This window comes from Capra hircus, chromosome 11 (genome assembly GCF_001704415.2).
Source record: "Capra hircus breed San Clemente chromosome 11, ASM170441v1, whole genome shotgun sequence".
NCBI lineage: Eukaryota > Metazoa > Chordata > Mammalia > Artiodactyla > Bovidae > Capra > Capra hircus.
In genome coordinates, this window is record NC_030818.1 from 36,179,206 (window position 1) to 36,201,992 (window position 22,787).

At 38.4% G+C, this 22,787-nt stretch overlaps 1 protein-coding gene across 1 annotated transcript in view; it reads right to left on the minus strand.

Moving 5' to 3' along the window:
• Positions 1-22,787, minus strand: part of PSME4 (proteasome activator subunit 4) — a 96,408-nt gene that overhangs the window by 3,224 nt on the left and 70,397 nt on the right. The window contains exons 33-44 of the mRNA XM_005686603.3: positions 21,404-21,557; positions 20,383-20,452; positions 19,731-19,856; positions 19,047-19,199; positions 16,932-17,036; positions 16,296-16,387; positions 15,294-15,425; positions 14,525-14,733; positions 13,263-13,348; positions 5,725-5,853; positions 4,518-4,673; positions 2,646-2,808 (exon numbers count right to left, since the gene is read on the minus strand). Coding sequence (XP_005686660.2) covers positions 2,646-2,808; positions 4,518-4,673; positions 5,725-5,853; positions 13,263-13,348; positions 14,525-14,733; positions 15,294-15,425; positions 16,296-16,387; positions 16,932-17,036; positions 19,047-19,199; positions 19,731-19,856; positions 20,383-20,452; positions 21,404-21,557 — 1,575 coding nt within the window. The remainder of the gene's footprint in view (positions 1-2,645; positions 2,809-4,517; positions 4,674-5,724; positions 5,854-13,262; positions 13,349-14,524; positions 14,734-15,293; positions 15,426-16,295; positions 16,388-16,931; positions 17,037-19,046; positions 19,200-19,730; positions 19,857-20,382; positions 20,453-21,403; positions 21,558-22,787) is intronic.

Here is a 22,787-nt window from a genome sequence, read left to right on the forward strand (position 1 = left end):
AAAAAAAACACTAGAATTTATTGTATGCTGGTATATTATTTGGACAGAGGAGCCTGATGGAATACAGTCCATGGGCTCAAAAAGAGTCAGACACAACTGAGCTTTCACTAACACAACTAACACTTTCACTGTTATGTTATTGGAAATTCCCATTAGGTAACTATATGACATAATTAAAACCCTGCTAAACAAAGAGAACAGCACTTGTGTTTTTGGGGAGAGGGAAGAGACTGGAATTTGGGATTAGCAAAGGGAAACTACTGAACATAGGATAGATAAACACTAGGGTTCCCCTGTACAGTTTAGGGAACTATATTCAATATCCAATGAAAAACCATAATGAAAAAGAATATGAAGAAAAAATATATATAACTGAGTGATGGAATTCCAGTTGAGCTATTTCAAATCCTAAAAGAGGATGCTATGAAAGTGCTGCACTCAATATGCCAGCAAATTTGGAAAACTCAGCAGTGGCCACAGGACTGGAAAAGGTCAGTTTTCATTCCAATCTCAAAAGAAAGGCAATGCCAAAGAATGCTCAAACTACCGCACAACTGCACTCATCTCACACGCTAGCAAAGTAATGCTCAAAATTCTCCAAGCCAGGCTTCAGCAATACGTGAACTGTGAACTTCCAGATGTTCAAGCTGGTTTTAGAAAATGCAGAGGAACCAGAGATCAAATTGCCAACATCCGCTGGATCATGGAAAAAGGAAGAGAGTTCCAGAAAAACAACTATTTCTGCTTTACTGCTATGCCAAAACCTTTGACAGTATGGATCACAATAACCTGTGAGAAATTCTGAAAGAGATGGGAATCCCAGACCACCTGACCTGCCTCTTGAGAAACCTATATGCAGGTCAGGAAGCAACAGTTAGAACTGGACATGGAACAACAGACTGGTTCCAAATAGGAAAAGGAGTACGTCAAGGCTGTGTATTGTCACCCTGCTTATTTAACTTCTATGCAGAGTACATCATGAGACACGCCAGGCTGGATGAAGCACAAGCTGGAATCAAGATTGCTGGGAGAAATATCAATAACCTCAGATATGCAGATGACACCACCCTTATGGCAGAAAGGAAAGCACTAAAGAGCCTCTTGATGAAAGTGAAAGACGAGAGTGAAAAAGTTGCCTTAAAGCTCAACATTCAGAAAACTAAGATTATGGCATCCGGTCCCATCACTCCATGACAAACAGATGAGGAAACAGTGGAAACAGCGTCAGACTTTATTTTTTTGGGCTCCAAAATCACTGCAGATGGTGACTGCAGCCATGAGATTAAAAGATGCTTATTCCTTGGAAGAAAAGTTATGACCAACCTAGACAGCACATTAAAAAGCAGAGATGTTACTTTGCCAACAAAAGTCTGTCTAGTCAATGCTATGGTTTCTCCAGTAGTCATGTATGGATATGAGAGCTGGACTATAAAGAAAGCTGAGCCCCAAAGAACTGATGCTTTTGAACTGTGGTATTGGAGAAGACTCTTGAGAGTCTCTTGGACTGCAAGGAGATCCAACCAGTCCATCCGAAAGGAAAGTAGTCCTAAGTGTTCACTGGAAAGACTGATGTTGAAGCAGAAACTCCAATACTCTGGCCACCACATGCAAAGAGCTGATTCATTTGAAAAGACCCTGATGCTAGAAAAGATTGAAGGCAGGAGGAAAAGGGAACAAAAGAGGATGAGATGGTGAGATGGCATCACCTACTCAATAGACAAGAGTTTGGGTAAACTCCGGGAGTTGGTGATGGACAGGGAGGCCTGGTGTGCTGCAGTCCATGGGGTCACAGAGTCGGACACGACTGAGCAACTGAACTGAACTGAGTTACTTTGCTGTATTAGAAGAAATTAACACAACATTCTAAATTAACTATATTTCAATAACATAGATCAGATGCTTTTTGGCTATGACATTTAAATTTCTCTTTAAACATGACACAGTCAATCAGATCTCATTGTCTTGTTTGCCTTGATGCTCAATTAGAGTGCAAGCTCCTATAGAATGAGTCTTCTCGCCCTCTCACCAAAATGCCTAGTGAAGTGATGATATTCCCCTCTCCAAATGAAAGCAGGAATTGTTCTGTCTACTCAGCTTCTTCTCTCAGTGTGTGTGTGTGCTAAGTTGCTTCCGTCGTGTCCAATTCTTTGAGACCTTATGGACAGTAGCCCACCAGGCTCCTCTGTCCATGGGACTCTTCAGACAAGAATAATGGAGTGGGCTGCCATGCCCTCTTCCAGGGATCTTCCTGACCCAGGAACTGAACCCATGTCTCTTATGTCTCCTTCACTGGCAGATGGGTTCTTTATCACTAGCACCACACATAAGTTGTAAATTCTAAAAACAAATATTGTAGAGCCTCAAAAATAACTAATTCTGGTACCTCTCTTTATAAAGCAAATTCAGGTGAGTGGGTACAGACTTGATTTACTCTAATAGCCATATGCAGCTGTGTACACATTCCTTGGTCCCTTTCTCAATTTTAGCTTTTATATCCCAGGTCTTGCCTTCTATATATGCAAAGCTTCTCAAAAGCAGCTATTCCTGGTACCTAGCATAGACCTACATACACACAAGCATCCAATAAATATTTGTTGAGCGAGCCTGGTTAATTCCCAAAAGGTGTTTTCTACCAGTATTGTTACCTGCAGAAGGAATCGTATCTCCTACAAAACCAGGGTCACGCTTCCTTTTCTTCGGTAGTTTTGTTTTGCAAAGTTGCTCAAAATGAATCTGCATAGGACTGTCCATGGTAAGGAAGTTACACTGTAACAGACCACTTAAGGTGGTAGCAGCCATTTCTCTAACCTGTAGAGATAATCACTTCCATTAGATTTGAGATCCTAAGCCTGGGGAGGTGGAGAGGGTGGTGTGGGAACTGGGGTGGGGACTTTCCCTGATACTTGTATTCAAACTGTGTAAATGCTCTTTTGCAGTTTCTTAATGGAGAATCCATCAGGCTCTTAAAGGGTCCTGGCCTCAAAACAGATGAGTCACTAACACTAGGCTTACAGAAAGTAAACGCTTACCCATGCTATAAAAAATTAATTCTCTGTACATTCTTTTCCCACTGACTGAGTTTTTCTTATCTGGAGTTTAACTGTAAAAGCAGTGCCAGAGCATGACATTAAAATAAAACTTTCCTAGACTCTACATCCCTTAAAACAACTGCCGTTGTTATTTTCATTGGTAATAAAGACACAGGATAATTTCTATAATTGGCATACACGGTAGAGATTTATATCCTTTTTAATTCTTACAAACTTCATAGGCTGTTTTAAGACAAAAAATAGCTGTAAAAAGTTATACACATCACACCAGTTTCTCCTAAACAGTCATAAGGAAAGGCAGTAATAATTTGAAAAAATGGTTTGCCACTTATTCCTTCAAAATATTTTTTCTTCAATTTTTCAGTGTGACAGTTTGGGGGTACTTAACATATTCTTTGCTATTTTCATTTATAAGATTATATGCAATACATTATAAAATTTTTTATTACTTCATACTTGGTTGCATATAGTAACAGCTAAGTTTAAGCCTACTGCATGGAGTAAAATACAAAAATAATGTGTAAAAGTGTTCTAAAACAAGATCCAGAAAACAGTCCATTTTGCTATAATATCTAAAGGTAGGAAACACTGTCCTTGGCGATGTCCACCTTTTTATGTCTATTCTTCAATGAAAAAAAGAAAAAAAAACCCTCTAAAACAATTTACAGAGAGCTGCAAATGTTTTAACTGGAGCTTGTCAGAGTTACGGCTACAGTGTGAGTACTCGGTAACTAGACACATCTGCTCCGAAGGACACAAGCAAGCTGGAATGCAAAACAGGTTTCCAGTCCCAGTTTCCTGTAGATACAAATGTGTTTTCAGTGCTCTCAAATAAAGTATATATAATCACTGGGAGTGCTCCACTGCATGGAAAACCCATAACGTCCACAAAATAAAATAAACAAAAATTTCGCAAAATTTTCAATTACTTTTTCTTAACCTAAAGCCAATTTAGAAAGTTACGTCTTATTCCATAATTATCACATCATGCTTTTCTTGCATTAGGCTCATGTGAACTAACATGGTCTTTTTGTACAAATATTAATGCTTCCTTAGCAAAAGCTGACTTCAATTTCTCTACCAAGGAAAATAAACAGGGATAACAATCTTTTCTTAAATCTACTGAATAACAGCACCTATGTGTAGATTTTCATTCTCTTGAAACTGCTCTCATATACATTCCTATTAGCCCTTTAAAAATTAGTAAAATAAGCAGAGTGTTATCATTTGCAATTTCATAGATAAGAAGACTTTGGTTCATCAATGTCATCTGCCCAACTGCAAAGAGAAGCCAGAACAAGAATGTGTCCAGTGTTTGTTTACATATGGGGTATCAAAACTAATTAGACAGGGCTATGTTAAAATTAAAGTTACTTTACATATTAGTATGTAAATACTCTTTTAGAGGCGCCAAAATGCTTTCTTTAAATTTATTAAAATTTCAGTTAGCTATAACTTAAATTTTACCTCTAGCTGTTCATCCTCCAAAAGACTTATAACCAGCCACCTGATGTCTTTAACTGCATCTTCATTGTTTAGGAAAATAAAGAGGTTATAAAATACCATGGTCTGGAGGTAGGTCAGTACTGTGTATCTAGCATGCCAAGAACTGCTTCTTGCTGTCTGTGAATGAGAAATCAGAAGAAATGACAAGAACATGAGATGACAGTGGCATTATATACAAATAATAGAGATTTCCAATGTAACTCCCCTTTTACAAGTACGGCCAGAGCAAGCTCATCTTATATTTCCTTCTAAACAAAAGGGCACACAAGCTGTTCCAGGTAAAGTTATGTATTCTGAATGTATGAATGAGAGTAAATGGAAAGGAACCCATGGATAAAAGTCAATTTTAGAAGAGTTATTTATAATTAATGACTTAACTCCTCCAAGGGTTGCATATTATTGTATTTTACTTTTGATAGTAGTAGGTAGGGTAGTTAAAGCAAACAAAATGGAGAACTACTATAGTCTACTGCATAAAAAATACCAAAAATATCTTTCAGTGGTAATCAAACTTAAAAATCTGAAAACTGAGGGAAAGCGTCCATTTTTTATATTATATAACACACATGTAACTGGGTAAAGCTGAGCACAGAGTACACTAAAAATGCAGCCATGGGACTTCCGCGGTGGTTAAGACTTTGAACTTCCACTGCCAGGGGTGGAGGTTTGATCCCTGGCTGGGGAACTAAGATCCCACAGATCCCACATGCCATAGAGTGTGGCAAAAAAAAAAAAAAAAATTTTTTTTAATTTAAAAAAAAAAAAAATAATAAAAATGCAGCCAGAAAATAGACACTCACTTAGGTCTTTTTACCATAGATCAGAAAATAGAAGTGAATAAAATAAAGGGGAAATGGTAAAAGAGAATGCTCATCCCCACCCCGATAAGCACTTTGTATCCAAAGTGTTCCAAGAATTAGCTCTTTATATACACAGAAAACATGGGGGTTGAGTGACCTGCCCAAAGTCACAGAAGTTGGTGGCAAAGCCATGTACAGATTCTAAATCTGTTTCTTTGGCCGACATATGTCTTCTCTCATGCCAAAAGAAGATTCACAATGAATGCAAACAGCAGGTATTCCGTGTATCACAGGTGACTTTGTGAAATTCTTAGAATGGTAAACTAAAATTCTAACCAAAGATATAAGTTTCTGATATACACGCTTACTTGATTTAGCACCTGAAGTACCAAAGGCACTTGATGAGGGTAAAGCAACCCCTGAGACATTAGTGATAAACATAACTTTGCATCTCTTTTTAGTTCATCATAGCTATTGTCATTTTCCACTGGGGCAATCTAGAGTACAACAAGAAAACAAAACAAAGACATTAATTGAAAAACAGCCGCTAAGTACAAAGGCATCCTTACATGAAAGAAATCACATTTTAACAACTTCTACAGAAAAAAACAAACATATACAAAACTAAAGAACAGTTTAATGAATTCCCACGAATCAACCAATTCTTCAACAATGACAAATTCATGGCTAATCCTTTCATTTTTTGCTCCTCTATTTTCCCCCTCCCTCAATTATTTGAAACAACTACCAAACATATTTCATCCATAAATATTTTATTTCTATCACTGAAAGACAAAGTTTCTTATTTAAAAAACATGTCATGACATTGTACATAAAAACTCATTACAGCTAAAATATGTTCAGTAGTGCTCAAATTTCTCCAAGTATTTCATACATGTTATCACAATTACTTTGGGGGAATCTGGTTCAACATAATAGCCATGCAACACTGCATTTTGAATGTTTCTTAATATTTAAGAAGAATCTATAAATTTCCCCTACCCGCTTTTAAAATTCCTTTCTTTTAAAACAAGGGGGATGGGGCAGTCCTTTGCTTTTGCAGTCTCCCTTATTATGACCTCCCTTCCCTTACTACGCTCCTTTGCGGCATCTACTGGCTCTAGTCTGTTCTGTAAAGAAGCCATTAGATCTAGAGGTCTGACTTTATTTAAGTCTGACTGGGCACAATGTAAGTATTAATAGTATTGTGTATTTCCTTCACTTACATCCAGTTTTCTTTTTGCAATGAACTACTATAAAAACATAAGTTTCCAAAATAGTGACACTCATTCCTTCTCCGTTGTTGCCTAGAATGCTTTATGGGCCTCCCTGGTGACTAGTGGTAAAGAATCCACCTGCTGATGCAGGAGGCATGCGTTCAGTCCCTGGATCAGGGGGAGCCCCTGGAGAAGGAAACAGCTACCCACTCCAAGATTCTTGCCTGGGAAATTCCATGGTCAGAAGAGCCTGGTGAGCTACAGTCCATGGGGTTGCAAAAGAATTGGACATGACTAAGCACTTAAACAACAGAGGAATGTTTTATACAAAAACCTCTTTCTTATACAGAATGATTTCCCTAACCTCCAGATATGAAAAATGAAACCATTTTTTAAAGTATCATTAAGAACCAATGAATTTCAACAAATGTGACGGTTGTAACCCACTGTGGTTACTCTTCTTTATAGTGCTCAAACTGGCTCCAAGTCCTTTAACAACTACAGCATCCCTGGTTTCTGGTGTGACAAGATGACCTAGGTTTATTCTGTACATTTCTTGGTTCAAACCATATTTTTTAAAGAGAAAGAGATCATGTATTAGCACACTGTTTCTTCTGAGTATCTGAATCTTGAAGAGAAAGATGCAAGGTGACAGCACCCTGAAGAGACTATTAGATGCTGTTACCCAGGTCTTCAGAGCTACTGTGGTTCCTACTCCGTCCTTAAGCTGTTACTTCCATTCTATGAACTATGCAGGTATCTCCGAGTAATTGAGCTAATTGACTACTTTTGTTGGCATGGTCACTACAATGCTTACAACCAAAATACAAAATAAGAATACAATGGTATAAAAAAAGGATGATCCTAATCTTTCTTCTGCCTTGTTATCATACAAATTTATTATTTTTAGTGTATCACAGATCAGACTCAACTGCCATTAAACTGTGCTAACCTGTAGAAAGTGCTGCTCCTTTAGATGGAAACACGTCCCCTCTCTTGCCCTGACCATTAGCATTTGAGCTCTTGATTATTCCAAGTTAAAGTCTGGTTAAAGACTTGTAACAGACATTTTACACTGTGCTCTCTAGGTCACAGGCATTATCTTATTTCCACCTCATAAGGGATACTCCTATTATTCCACACTACACAGAAGAAGATAACCTTAGAGGCTCAATAGCTTGTCTAAGATCACCAAAAAAAGCACCTGTCACAGAAAGGATTTTTAACTAGATCTCTATTCAAAGCCTGTGCTCTGTTAGTTATTCTTGGTTACAAATCCTCTTCTCTCATTCTGAAGCAAAATGGAGAATCTTAAAGTAGAATACACCAATAACTGAAACTTGCACCGTGTATTTCCAAGGGTTATTTTGGGGAAGGGGGATATAAAACTGCTTTTCATGGGACAGGAAAAACAACAGTTCATTTAGAATCAAATAAATACCTCAAATATGTCCAAAACAGAACTACTGATCTCATCTCCACTATTTCTGTGCTCCTCCTACAGTTTAGTCAGCTGTACAGTCCTCTCTATCTTTACTCTGTACATCTCATCTGTCTACACAATAACGCTGTTCATCTGTGCTGGGATACCTGCATAACCCGGACACCTTTTACCACGAAGACCTAAAAGAGGCTCTCAACCTCAATATTTGTATACTGAGGACAACTGTTAGGCCCGTTACTAGCAAACCATGCAGTACAGCATTCTAATGATTTACATTTTTTATAAATTTCAAGTGGATTCAAACCATCCTATCAATCTCATTCTCATACACTATTTGCTTTCTGACTTTTTTCCTGAGTGAAGAAAGGGGGTGGAACTCCAGCTAGTCTAGCATTCATTGCATATTACCCACTAACAAAACTATAAGCTCATGTTCTAGACCCACTGTGAAAGGCAGTGGAAAAAACTTTAAGCACCACTGCCCTAAAGACAAATCAAATCTACACCAAGGACTCACAAGCAACAAAGGTGTATATGTACCTATACTAATAGCCACCGTCCACTTTTATATAGAGAAGATCCCAAAGGTATTCTGGGTATCAGGCCCTACAGAGTACTTTAAAAAGTATTTTAGTAGTGAATCGTTTGAAAATTACCAGAAGTGTTATCTTTTAGAATCTCCTAAAGACAAAATACACTGTGGCAGATCAGAAGTTTAGCATGCCATTTGCTTATAAATAGTGACAAGGGCCCTGGTTCTTAAACAGCAACAACTGGATTGACCAACAGCTATCACGTAGTGCTGATATTCGTACTAAGCCTTCCCAATCTGCAGTAAGACTATACTTAACCACCACCAACCACAGCATCACTATCAACTATAATCCTGGAAACTACTACATTAATCTTAGTTTACCAGCTTCATTCATTGATTGGATAAATGATTAAAACCACCTCAGGTTGTATCTTGCAGCAAACAAAACTTCAATATGATCAATAGAGACAAGTTACTTTCTGCAAGTGTTTGTTAGAACCAACAATATACAGTGCCATTCAACATTATAAAATAAATACAATATGCATGCATGTTAAGTCACTTTAGTCATGTTTGACTCTTTGTGACCCCTATGGACTGTAGCCTGCCAAGCTCCTCTGTCCATGGAATTCTCCAGGCAAGAGCACTGGAGTGGGTTGCATTCCTTTCTCCAGGGATCTTCCTGACCCAGGGATTGAACTCGGGTCTCCCACATTGCAGGCAGGTTCTTTACCATCTGAGCCACCAGGGAAGCCCAAATACAATATACTGAACATTTTGATTTGGGGATTTATTATACATTGAATTAAAAAGTCAGAAACAGTTATATTCAAAATATGCCACTGTAACTTTTTCTTTAAGCAAGCAGTATTTTCCTAAACTATTATTACTTGCAAATTGGCTCTCAGTGAAACAATATTCTGTCCTTGGACTTTTCACATTAACTATCAAATCCCATATCCAAGGTAAGGAGCAGTGGCTGTGCTTTGCTGGAGCAGCTGTGAAGAGATACCCCACGTCCAAGGTAAGAGAAACCCAAGTAAGACGGTAGGCACTGAGAGAGGGCATCAGAGGGCAGACAGACTGAAAACACGATCACAGAAAACTAGCCAATCTGATCACATGGACCACAGTCTTGTCTAACTCAATGAAACTAAGCCATGCCATGTGGGGCCTCCCAAGATAGACAGGTCATGGTTGAGAGGTCTGACAGAATGTGGTCCACTGGAGAAGGGAATGGCAAACCACTTCAGTATTCTTGCCTTGAGAATCCCATGAACAGTATGAAAAGGCAAAAAGACAGGTGGCTGAAAGATGAATTCCCCAGGTGGGTAGCTGCCCAATATGCTACTGGAGATCAGTGGAGAAAAAACTCCAGAAAGAATGAAGGGATGGAGCCAAAGCAAAAATAACACCCAGTTGTGGATGTGACTGGTGATAGAAGCAAGGTTCGATGCTGTAAAGAACAATATTGCATAGGAACCTGGAATGTCAGGTCCATGAATCAAGGCAAATTGGAAGTGGTCAAACAAGAGATGGCAAGGGTGAACATTGACATTCTAGGAACTGAAGAACTAGAATGGACTGCTACTGCTGCTGCTAAGTCACTTCAGTCATGTCCGACTCTGTGCGACCCCAGAGACGGCAGCCCACGAGGCTCCCCCGTCCCTGGGATTCTCCAGGCAAGAACACTGAAGTGGGTTGCCATTTCCTTCTCCAATGCATGAAAGTGAAAAGTGAAAGTGAAGTCGCTCAGTCGTGTCCGACTCTTAGCGACCCCATGGACTGCAGCCCACCAGGCTCCTCTGTCCATAGGATTTTCCAGGCAAGAGTACTGGAGTGGGGTGCCATTGCCTTCTCCAGAATGGACTGGAATGGGTGAATTTAACTCAGATGACCATTATATCTACTACTGAGGGCAGGAATCCCTTAGAAGAAATGGAGGAGCCATCATGGTCAACAAAAGAGTCTGAAATGCAGTACTTGGATGCAACCTCAAAAACAACAGAATGACCTCTGTTCATTTCCAAGGCAAACCATTCAATATCACGGTAATCCAAGTCTAAGCCCCGACCAGTAACGCTGAAGAAGCTGAAGTTGAACGGTTCTATGAAGACCTATAAGATCTTCAAGAACACCCATAAAGACGTCCTTTTCATTAGAGGGGACTGGAATGCAAAAGTAAGAAGTCAAGAAACACCTGGAGTAACAGACAAATATGGCCTTGGAGTACAAAATGAAGCAGGGCAAAGGCTAATAGAATTCTGCCAAGACAACGCACTGGTCATAGCAAACACCTCTTCCAACAACACAAAAGAAGACTCTACACATGGACATCACCAGATGGTCAACATTGAAATCAGATTGATTATATTCTCTGCAGCCAAAGATGCAGAAGCTCTGTACAGTCAGCAAAAACAAGACCAGGAGCTGACTGTGGCTCAGATCATGAGCTCCTTATTGCCAAATTCAAACTTAAATGGAAGAAAGTGGGGAAAACCACCAGACTATTCAGGTATGACCTAAATCAAATTCCTTATGATTATACAATGGAAGTGAGAAATAGATTTAAGGGCCTAGATCTGATAGAGTGCCTGATGAACTATGGACGGAAGTTCGTGACATTGTACAGGAGACAGGAATCAAGACCATCTCCATGAAAAAGAAATGCAAAGAAGCAAAATGGCTGTCTGAGGAGGCCTTACAAAGAGCTGTGAAAAGAAGAGAAGCGAAAAGCAAAGGAGAAAAGGAAAGATATACCCATTTGAATGCAGAGTTCCAAAGAATAGCAAAGAGAGATAAGAAAGCCTCCCTCAGCGATCATTGCAAAGAAATAGAGGAAAATAACAGAATGGGAAAGACTAGAGATCTTTTCAAGAAAATTAGAGATACCAAGGGAACATTTCATGCAAAGATGGGCTCAATAAAGGACAGAAATGGTATGGACCTAACAGAAGCAGAAGATATTAAGAAGAGGTGGCAAGAATACACAGAAGAACTATACAAAAAAGATCTTCATGACCCAGATAATCACAATGGTGTTATTACTCACATTCACCTAGAGCCAGACATCCTGGAATGTGAAGTCAAGTGGGCCTTAGAAAGCATCACTACAAACAAAGCTAGTGGTGATGGAATTCCAGTTGAGCTGTTTCAAATCCTGAAAGATGATGCTGTGAAAGTGCTGCACTCAATATGCCAGCAAATTTGGAAAACTCAGCAGTGGCCACAGGACTGGAAAAGGTCAGTTTTCATTCCAATCCCAAAGAAAGGCAATGCCAAAGAACGCTCAAACTACCACACAATTGCACTCATCTCACACGCTAGTAAAGTAATGCCCCAAATTCTCCAAGCCAGGCTTCAGCAATACATGAACCATGAACTTCCAGATGTTCAAGCTGGTTTTAGAAAAGGCAGAGGAACCAGAGATCAAATTGCCAATATCTGCTGGATCATGGAAAAATCAAGAGAGTTCCAGAAAAACATCTATTTCTGTTTTACTGACTATGCCAAAGCCTTTGACTGTGTGGATCACAATAAACTGTGGGAAATTCTGAAAGAGATGGGCATACCAGACCATCTGACTTGCCTCTTGAGAAACCTGTATGCAGGTCAGGAAGCAACAGTTACTGGACATGGAACAACAGACTGGTTCCAAATAGGAAAAGGAGTACATCAAGGCTGTATATTGTCACCCTGCCTATTTAATTTATATGCAGAGTACATCATGAGACATGCTGGGCTGGAGGAAGCACAAGCTGGAATCAAAATTGCCAGGAGAAATATCAATAACCTCAGATACGCAGATGACACCACCCTTAAGGCAGAAAGTGAAGAGGAACTAAAGAGCCTCTTGATGAACATGAACGAGGAGAGTGAAAAAGTTGGCTTAAAGCTCAACATTGAGAAAACGTAGATCATGGCATCTGGTCCCATCACTTCATGGCAAATAGATGAGGAAATAGTGCAAACAGTGTTGGACTTTATTTTTTGGGGCTCCAAAATCACTGCAGATGGTGACTGCAGCCATGAAATTAAAGGATGCTTACTCCTTGGAAGGAAAGTTATGACCAACCTAGATAGCATATTCAAAAGCAGAGACACTACTTTGTCAACAACGGTCTGTCTAGTCAAGGCTATGGTTTTTCCAGTGGTCATGTATGATGTGAGAGTTTCATTATAAAGAAAGCTGAGCACCGAAGAACTGATGCTTTTGAACTATGGTGTTGGAAAAGACTCTTCAGATCCCTTGCACTGCAAGAAGATTCAACCAGTCCATCCTAAAGGAGATTAGTCCTGGGTGTTTATTGGAAGGACTGATGTTGTAGCTGAAGCTCCAATACTTTGGCCACCTGATGAAGAGCTGACTCATTTGAAAAGACCCTGATGCTGGGAAAGATTGAGGGCAGGAGGAGAAAGGGACGACAGAGGATGAGATAGTTAGATGGCATCACCAACTCAATGGATATGGGTTTAGGTGGACTCCGGGAGTTGGTGATGGACAGCGAGGCTTGGCGTGCTATGGTTCATGGGGTCTCAAAGAGTCGGAAATGACTGAGCAACTGAACTGATCACCTAATGATTTTCCTGTGATGATTTTTTTTAGAGATGTACACAAATCATACAGCCTGAAAACTTATCAACCATCTGATAATAATTCCTTTTGAAGGTCAAAAGGTGATGCAGCTTTAATTTCAGACATAAACTTACCTTAAAGAACAAAGGCAGAAGCTGAAGCTGTTCTGCGACTGCTGTAGAGAATGATCTTCCTGCACTTGCCATCAGCCATTTCAAAACTTATGGAAACAAAAACAAAGAGTCAGTCTTTGCTACTGAGTTAGAGACTACATAAGGTAGAATAATTCCATGATATAGTGCAACCCAGACAACCACTCTGAGAGCTCTTCAATGTAGAGAAAGAGATCATCTGTGTTACTTCACAGATTTGATCAGCAGTGTGACAGGATCCTGAACAATGGTTATCAACCAATCCAGGGAACTGAAATCACTTTCAAAAGAATCAATCAGCTAACTATTGATAACTATTTATCTACAAACAACCACATGAAGTACAAATGAAAACCAGCCTTCAAACATCCTAACATAGCAAAAAAGATAATGAAATTAGTTGTTTACACTCATAGTAAAGATCTACAACTCAAAAACAACAAAACAATCTAATTCACAACTGGGCAAAAAAACTTGACATTTCTCCAAAGAAGAAACAAAAATGTAAATGAAAAGAAACAAAAATGAAAAATGAGGGAAATGCAAATCAAAACAAGATACCTTCTTCATACCTACTAGGAGAGCTACTGGCATAAAAACAGAAAACAAGTCTTGGCCAAAATGTGGAAAAGTTGAAATCTTTCTACACTGTTGGTTGGAATATAAAATGGTGAGGCCACTGTGGAAAATACCTTGGTGGCTCCTCAAAAAACTAAACATAGAATTACCCTACGGTATAGCAATTCTGCTTTCAATACCCAAAAGACTTGAAAGCAGAGACTCAAGTGTAACTTTACATTAACATCCATAGAAATACTATTCATAATAGCCAAAAGGCATAAACAACCTAAAAGTCCATGAAGAGAAAAACACTGAAAATGTTACACAAAGTGAAAAAAGCCAGACATAAAAGGAGAGATATTTTATGATTCTCCCTACATGAGATCCCTAGAATAGGCATATTACAGAGACAGAAAGGAGACTGAGGGTTGTCAGAGGCCGAAGGAGGGGAGAATGAGGAGCTATTTTTTAACGGGTACAGAGCTTCAGTTTTGCAAGATGAAAAGAGTACAAAGATGGGTGAAAGTGATGGCTGTACAATAATGTAAAGTATTTGATGCCACTCAACTGTAAATTTTACATTATGTACATTTTACCATAATTTAAAAAAAGAGAAAAAAGTCAATAGGATAATCTAAAGTATCTGTTTTTAAAGGGAGTTTCTACTAATTTGAGCCACTCACTAGTTTTTAAGAGTTTAATGCCCTGGGTTCGTTCATCTTCTTCACCAATTCCATTTTCTTCCATAACATGGTTCTGAATTTCTTCATCTACATCCATGAGGGGTTTCAACTTCTCTAGAATTCGAGCAGTAAACTCAGGGACACGAGGTGATGCTGTTGGTGCAGTATTTGGCAAAGAAACATCTATCATGAATATATAGGTCAGCACACTGTAAAATAAAATACATATAGTAAGAATAGATCCCACATTACGGATAAAACTAAGGTTCAAAAGTATGACCCAACCAAAGTAAATTTGCCCAGGACAATTCCTGGAGAGGGACTTGTGCCTACAACTTGTGCCTGTGCCTACAACTCTGAGGTATTAAAAACTGCAGTGTGGCAACCACTCCCCACTTGCTTGTGAGCACAATACCATTCTATTTTACATTCAGAAAGTGCAAGCGTAGTTGCTCAGTCCAGTCAGACTCTTTGGGACCCCAAGGACTGTAGCCCATAGGCTCCTCTGTCCGTGGAATTCTCCAGGCAAGAATACTGAAGTGGATTGCCATTCCCTTCTCCAGGGGATCGTTCCAACCCAGGAATCCAACTGTGGTTTCCTTCCATTCAGAGCCTCTCATAAGGTCCCACAACACAATATAAAACAAAATCTGAAGAACAGTATATCACAAAACTCAACAGTAACATAAACAGTATGTATTATTTGACACCAAAATTTAATAAAAAGAACTCAAGAGGTATACCATACCACAGGGAAAATAATACCCACCTCCCTATTCTTTCCCTGACATTTTTGTAAACCTGGGTGAGTTTGGGCTCCAAATACTTCAGTAGTCTATGCAATAACTCAGGCACTCTCCACTCTTGCTGGGCAAGGCCACCTTGGAGGACATAGAGTCGACTAAAAATCAAAACAAACGAGAGATGGGTTAGTGCCCCTCTCCACCTCTCCCTGTCTCCCACCCCCCAACTCTGTGGCATGCGGGAGTTTAGTTCCCAGCCAGGGATCAAACCCATGCCCCTGCAGTGGAAGTTCAGGGTCGCAACACTCAAACACAAGAGAAGCTCTGCCTTTACATGTTGAGTCTGTATTCTACCTAAAATTGTTTCATTTTCAAGCTGACAGTTTAGAACAGCATCTTTAGGAAGATTTTATTATTTTTTTCTACATCATTTTCTCTGTATCCCATTTCATCTCCACTACTATACAGACAAAAGAAATAGACTTTAGAATACTCACTGAAAAAATTAAAAAAAGAATACTGAGTTAATCTCTAAGCATTATAAGTTTCCTTACTAATTAATATTAACAATAAATGATTTTCCTTATTAACAGGATTATCTAGATTTCCTTCTATTGTTCAGTAATTCGTTTTACAGCTCCTTATGCCCAAGTATGTTTCTCCTTAAAAGGATTACTATCTTCTTTCCTAATAGGAAAGCATAAAAAACTAGATCATGTAATAAGGAAGTTAGTAATATCATAATGGTACAAAAAACCAGTCCTGATAGAAAGGATGTTAACAGTAGAGTAGGCCGGACCTACTTTAGGTTCGAACTGCTCAGGTTGCCTTCATTTCTCCTACTTGTTCTCAAGTGAGAAATAACTCTACTTAGCATCATAGGTTGTATGTAAATGGACTATGGTCATCTCCCAGAAGAACGGGGTTACGATATGTAGCTGTTGGAGGTATAGAGCTTCACTTCCACTTTGACATCAAGAGCAAAGACGTTATCTTTTGTTAACCTCCTCAGTTTCCTTCTTATTTACCATGCATCTACAAAGGAGCCTCCTTCACCACTCAGCGGTGATTCCAAGAGCAGTTCAAAAAGCCAGTGAAGCTTCCGAGGATCTCTGCTTTCCTGTGTTGAAAACATAAAGTAGCAATTAAAACAGGGGCCATATAATTCTGCAAATAAATCAGACATCCTTACTTTAGAAATATAACCAAACCTAAGTCTCGAGGAAGAAAATCAAATTAAAACTTATGGGTGAGTCAAATCCAAATGTAGCTGACGTTAGGAAGAGCAACAGTGAGAAAACTGTCAGCTAATCAGACTATTTTAAATCAAAGTATAACTGCTCTGCACGTTTCTGGTGTCAAAAATGGTACCTATAACCTTGTACCATCTGACTTTTACTATATATAAGTGACACTTCTAGGTATATGATTTGGCTTGTCATTTAATCTAAAAATGCAATTATCATGGCAGAGAAGGTATAATTATCACTTAAGAGTTATCACTCAAGGCTTGTTTAAAAGGCTAAACAGTACCATCTCTCCAGTTATGTAAGAGGACAAAATTTCAGGATCAAGAAATAGGAGATTTTACACATTTTGAGATAGAGTATGAAACAGTTTGAACAGATCATTAGTGAGACACAAAAATGAAGAGGAAAACCTACACAGGATGTTGCTATACAAGTTCCCCAGTCGTTGTAAGTTTCTACTGTAATGTTGGACAATGCTGTTCGAAGTAGAGGACACAGAAGTTCCCAAAGCTTCTCCACCTACTCAAATAAAATATAGAAGTTAATGATACTCAGAACACTTTCCTTCAACTATCTGTTCCTGCAAACCCACACATACAAATACACAAACTGATCTTTCCTTCATTTCTTAAAAGACCCAAAGAATCGAAGAAGGTATCATGATACATGAAAACATGGCCAGGTAATATGGCAATTTCCTCCCCGCCTGCCCCTCGCAAAAAAAAAATCAGAAAAGAGGAGACAACTTATATGGTTCCTTACAAAATCTCTCCTACTATTGAGAAGTTATCTATTCAAATGTCTGAATAACATAGTATACTGAGCTAAAACAAAACCTCAATCATCTCTGTATTTTACATGCTTACAGTCACAGGATTGAATCCTAATACAGGAACCAATGACATTTCAATTATAGTTCAGTATTACCTGAAAGTATCATCTTTATAATCCAAGTTTTTGATTATTATAAATAGCATTTAAAAATGTGTTCCAGTTACACAGGCAGTGAATATATTGGTCTAAACACTGAACTGCTTCTCATAGTTTAGTGAGAGCACAAATCTCCTTGACAAAATGCAGATTCTGATTCATTAGATCAGGATGGGTCTTGAGATCCTTCTTTTCTAATAAACTCCCAAGTGATGCTCAAGCTACAGGTCCATGGACCCTACTTTAGTCAAAAGGACCTATGTTAAGACAAATGGGAAGAGATGGTTTGGATAAAATTTCCAGTTTAGCATTAGACGCTGAATGAAAAGAAAAACAAACTATATTCTAAACAACTAAAAAGGAAAGGAGCTGAATTCTGGAATTGAGGTAACTCAAAAATGATAGATAAAGGATGACAAAGCTACATATTAACATGTTTACATAAAACTGTTTCATGATATGTCAGGAAACAGGCAATGTTACAAACTAACCAATTCTTTTAATACATGATTTAAATAAGTATGAAATATTAATATATTAAAAAGTGTTCATAATCCTCCTATGTGTAATTAAGTATGAATGTTTTCAGGCATTCTGAACATTTTACCAGGTTATTTTCAGTCCAGTGCATTTTGCTAAGAAAGAAACTAACCTTGAGGTGGATATGTAAAACTTAATCTTACAATTCAAAAGAGGGATACTCTCAGAACAAGGCTGTCAAATTCAAAACCATCTACAAGACCAAATGAGTACAGTAGCACAGAGGCTAAGAGAAAAGATTTAAGGAGAAGCTAGAGAGTGCCTCATGAAGGGAGAAGCTCATGCACAGCCCCAGCCAATTGATACAGTGCAGCAACATGGGACCAGGATTCCAGGAGCTTCCTATTTTTCAAGAGAAACTAAAGTTCTTTTTGCATGACATACCTGGATGGAAAATAACTCAAATTTTAAAAGATATTCAATGCCACCTACAGAACACGACTTTGTGACCTATACTCTAAAGCAATAGAGAGTCAAAAGTGAAAGTCGCTCAATGTCTGACTCTGCGACCACTTGGACTATACAGTCCATGGAATTCTCCAGGCCAGAATACTGGAGTGGGTAACCGTTCCCTTCTCCAGGGGATCTTCCCAACCCAGGGATCAAACCCAGGTCTCCCACATTGCAGGCAGATTCTTTACAAACTGAGCTATCAGGGAAGAAAAGCAATATGGAGTCAAACATTTACTCTTTTAGGTGCTAATATCATTTTTTTTAAAAGATGTGTGTCTCCTCGGTGTAGCAGTGAAAATGTTCTGATAAACACATAATCTGCTGTCCATTTTGGAGGGCACGGGCACCACAGGCTGACCCCATGGAGATGAGATAAGCACACAGGACTGCTGGCCGCCCCACGGCTGTTCCCACCACCCCCCCCATCAGACACCTGCCGCCTCCCTCCCTCAGGAGGACTGCTGGCCCCAAAGTGGCACTTGAACATGGGCAGAGGGGCAGAGGAGGCTGAGGGGACTGATCCAGGTGTTAATACCCACTGTGTTGGGAACTGCTACACAAAAGGACAATGCAACTTTAAGAAATGTGCTCTACAAATTACATCACCTTTTCAAATGTCCAATGCTTAGAGCCTCTGATTAAGCCAGCTATAATTTCTGCAACACATCGCTGGGTGCTCTCATGTGAATCTGCAACCAAACGTTCTAAATGGGGCTTCAGAACTGGCAGGAAGGCATCATCAAAATTTCTGAATATACCCTATGCAAATAAAGAAAAAGTTCTTCAGTACTCAAATGACTACATCTCCATTATAACATGCTCATATTTGTTTACTATATTACTACTGTGCTTAAAATAATCCATGTTCTCACCTTAGAACTTAACTGCTTTAACAATGTCTGTAAGTTAAAATGGTAAAAGCACTTGTCATTTGCCATATCACATTAAAATATAATCAATGAAATAAAACTTAATAATCTTTCTGATCTTACAAATATCACACGCACCTGAAGAAAAATCAAACAAACATGAAATGCATACAGTCTTGTGGGTTTTGGTATTTTATCTCTACTGCTAATTACAAATATTAGAGATAAACACTTAAAAGCCTGGTTTTTTGAGTCCTAAACCTTAAGCCAAGATGAATATGACAGGCATTACTTTCACAGTAATTTTAAATAAAGGTAACAGATGATGAAACTCAAACTTTGATCAAATACTTTAGAACTCACAAACCTATAAACTGAGAATCACTAAGCTTTATGAAAAGGGTATATAAATAACAGTTACCTTAAAGAGGCAAAAACGTCGAGGATTAAATTTATCTTTTCCTTTTCTGTCTTCTAAAGATAGAAAGGTAATTAATTGTTCGACAAATTTAGGATCAGAAAAATGATCAAATATAATCTGTTCTGCCTATAAAATTGAAAAAAAAAAAGAACATTCAGGGATTAAAATTTATTCAAACTTATTTCCATATTTATAAACTATCATAAGTTAAAAGTAAACTTTGTTCAGAATTACAAAACAGAAGCTATAGCATAAACATAACTGAGGAAGACATAAATTTAAAATAGTTCAAAATAAATAAGTTCTATGAAGACTGAGAGGTTCCAACTTAAATCTATAAATAACTATTTACTGATTATCCACCATTTATATGCAATAAAAAACTAAAAGTCAGTACCCAAGTGAGTGCTAATTAGGCAGTAACTTGAGAGTGACTTAGAGACATAAGCCTTCTGTGAGCTGGTCCTACGAGAAGGGAGGAGGGTTGGGGCAGGGCAGAAAGGGAGTATACATTTGCCAGCACTTACTGTACTACACTGCAGGACACAAATTTGGGGGAGAAAAACATGAACTAAGTTCTAATAAGTCAACAGCCAAAAGCAAGACACATGTGAACCAGGTGTGTTCACAAATGGTGAAATTAGATGCTTACCTCTGTCAAATCCTCCCTGCTTCTGCCAAGTTTAGGTTGCTCTTCCACACCAGCATAAACAACCATATTCCTACACAGTAAGAGTTTGTATTGGTAACACACATAGATAGAAAACAACATTAGAGCTTCATGGATAAAAAGCATGAGATGTACACCAGCAGACGAATGGGTAAGAAAGTTGTGGTACATATACATAATGGAATATTACTCAGCCATTAACACCCATATATATGGAATTTAGAAAGATGGTAACAATGACCCTATATGCGAGACAGCAAGAGACACAGATGTAAAGAACAGTCTTTTGGACTCTGTGGGAGAGGGCGAGGATGGGATGATTTGAGAGAACACCATTGAAACATGTATATTATCATATGTGAAACAGATGGCCAGTCCAGATTTGATGCATGAGACAGGGTGCTCAGGGCTGGTGCACTGGGATGACCCTGAGGGATGGGATGGGGAGGGAGGTGGGAGTGGGGTTCAGGATGGGAACAGATGTACACCCATGGCTGATTCATGTCAATGTATGGCAAAAACCACTACAGTATTGTAAAGTAATTAGCCTCCAGTTAAAATAAATAAATTAAAAAAAAAAATAAAATAAAATACAAAAAAAAAATCTATAGGGTCACGCATCCTAATGACATAGATTACTAGGTCAATAAAAGACAAAGAAGTATTTCTTGGGGCTGGTTTAGACAGGTGTATTTTTTTTTTTAATAGGCAGGAATATAATTCAGAGCAACTATTAACAAACGCCTTAGAAGTGTAACGGTAGGACTAAGAAAGTCTAAGGGTTTCAGTAGAAAGACAAGAATAGAGGCAGGATGAGGCACAGCACTGACTGGCAAGAACAAAGAAAAGAAGAAGAGAGGAAAAGCTAGAGATTGTGCATCTTTGGTGACAGAGTGCCTATGCTTCAACTGCCTCAGAACGTCCACAGAAATCCAGATGACAAAACAATCTGTACTGAAGATAAGCTGTTCAGTAATAAGGCGCGTGGCAAGCTGCAACTTACTGTGGCCAGGTGTAGTATCCCCAATGAGTTTTTTCCACAAAGCAAATTGACTCCCATTCTTTTTTAGTTCTTGGTATGCTTTTGCTATCATAATGCAACCAGTGGTTATCAGGCCTATCACCAGCAACAATCTGGGTGGGTTTAGGATATCCACCTAAGGAAAAGACAATTACATTTGATGAACTTCAAACTATCTGTGCAATAATTATTCTCGACAACCAATCCATAGTGCTAGTGTGACTTTATCTTCATAACAAGATTCTATGAAAATTCACTCAAGCAAAAAACCACATACATATGAAGCATTTCAAATCAGAAGAGGAAAAATGGGCTTATCATCTACTAAATGGTGCTGGGATAGTTATCTGAGGGAGAAAAAAAAAAATCAAGCTTGATCCATACTTCATTCCTTTTACCAAAATTTTAAAAATTAATTTTGTTAGGTTTGATTAATTCAATTAGGCTTGAATTAATTACAAAGCTCAAATAATTCCCATGTATTCTTCAACCAGATGCCTTCAATTTTTACATTTTACCATGTGTACACTTTCACATTCTCTCTCTCTGTTCCAAAATAAAGATGGTGGCACATAGCTAAACTCTCCTCCTAAAATGGGGTAAGGAGGAAAACTGAAGATAGCTGTTTGAATATCTCAGGAGTTACCAGAGATTAAAAAAAAATTTGATAGTTAAATGATAAATTTGGTTAGGATTTGGCATGCTCACTGCCGAGGGCCTGGGTTCAATTACTGGTTGCAGAACTAAGATCCCAGAACTAAGCATGAGGCGCAGCCTCAAAAAAATATTTCTCCTTCCAAAATCAAATTAACTTTGCCCCTAAACATTTATTGATGAATTAATGGTAATTGCTTTTTAAGTCTTTGAAATACTGTTTGAGAAATAACTACTGCAACTGCTTAACTGGTGAGACAAATAAGAAGTAGATAACATGTATCCAGAGTATGTAAAAGGTACACATTTTATGTATTATAAAGACATAAAGAGCCATCTGTTTTATAAACATTGTCATCACTAGTTTTTACTAGGTCAACTGTTTTCCCTTTATAATATTATTTCATACTTAGAATTAAAATCTTCCTAGGCATGCTAGTAAAGTAATGCTCAAAATTCTCCCAGCCAGGCTTTAGCAATACGTGAACCATGAACTTCCTGATGTTCAAGCTGGTTTTAGAAAAGGCAGAGGAACAAGAGATCAAATTGCCAACATCTACTGGATCATGGAAAAAGCAAAAGAGTTCCAGGAAAACATCTATTTCTGCTTTACTGACTATGCCAAAGCCTTTAACAGTGTGGATCACAATAAACTGTGGAAAATTCTGAAAGAGACGGGAATACCAGACCACCTGACCTGCCTCTTGAAAAA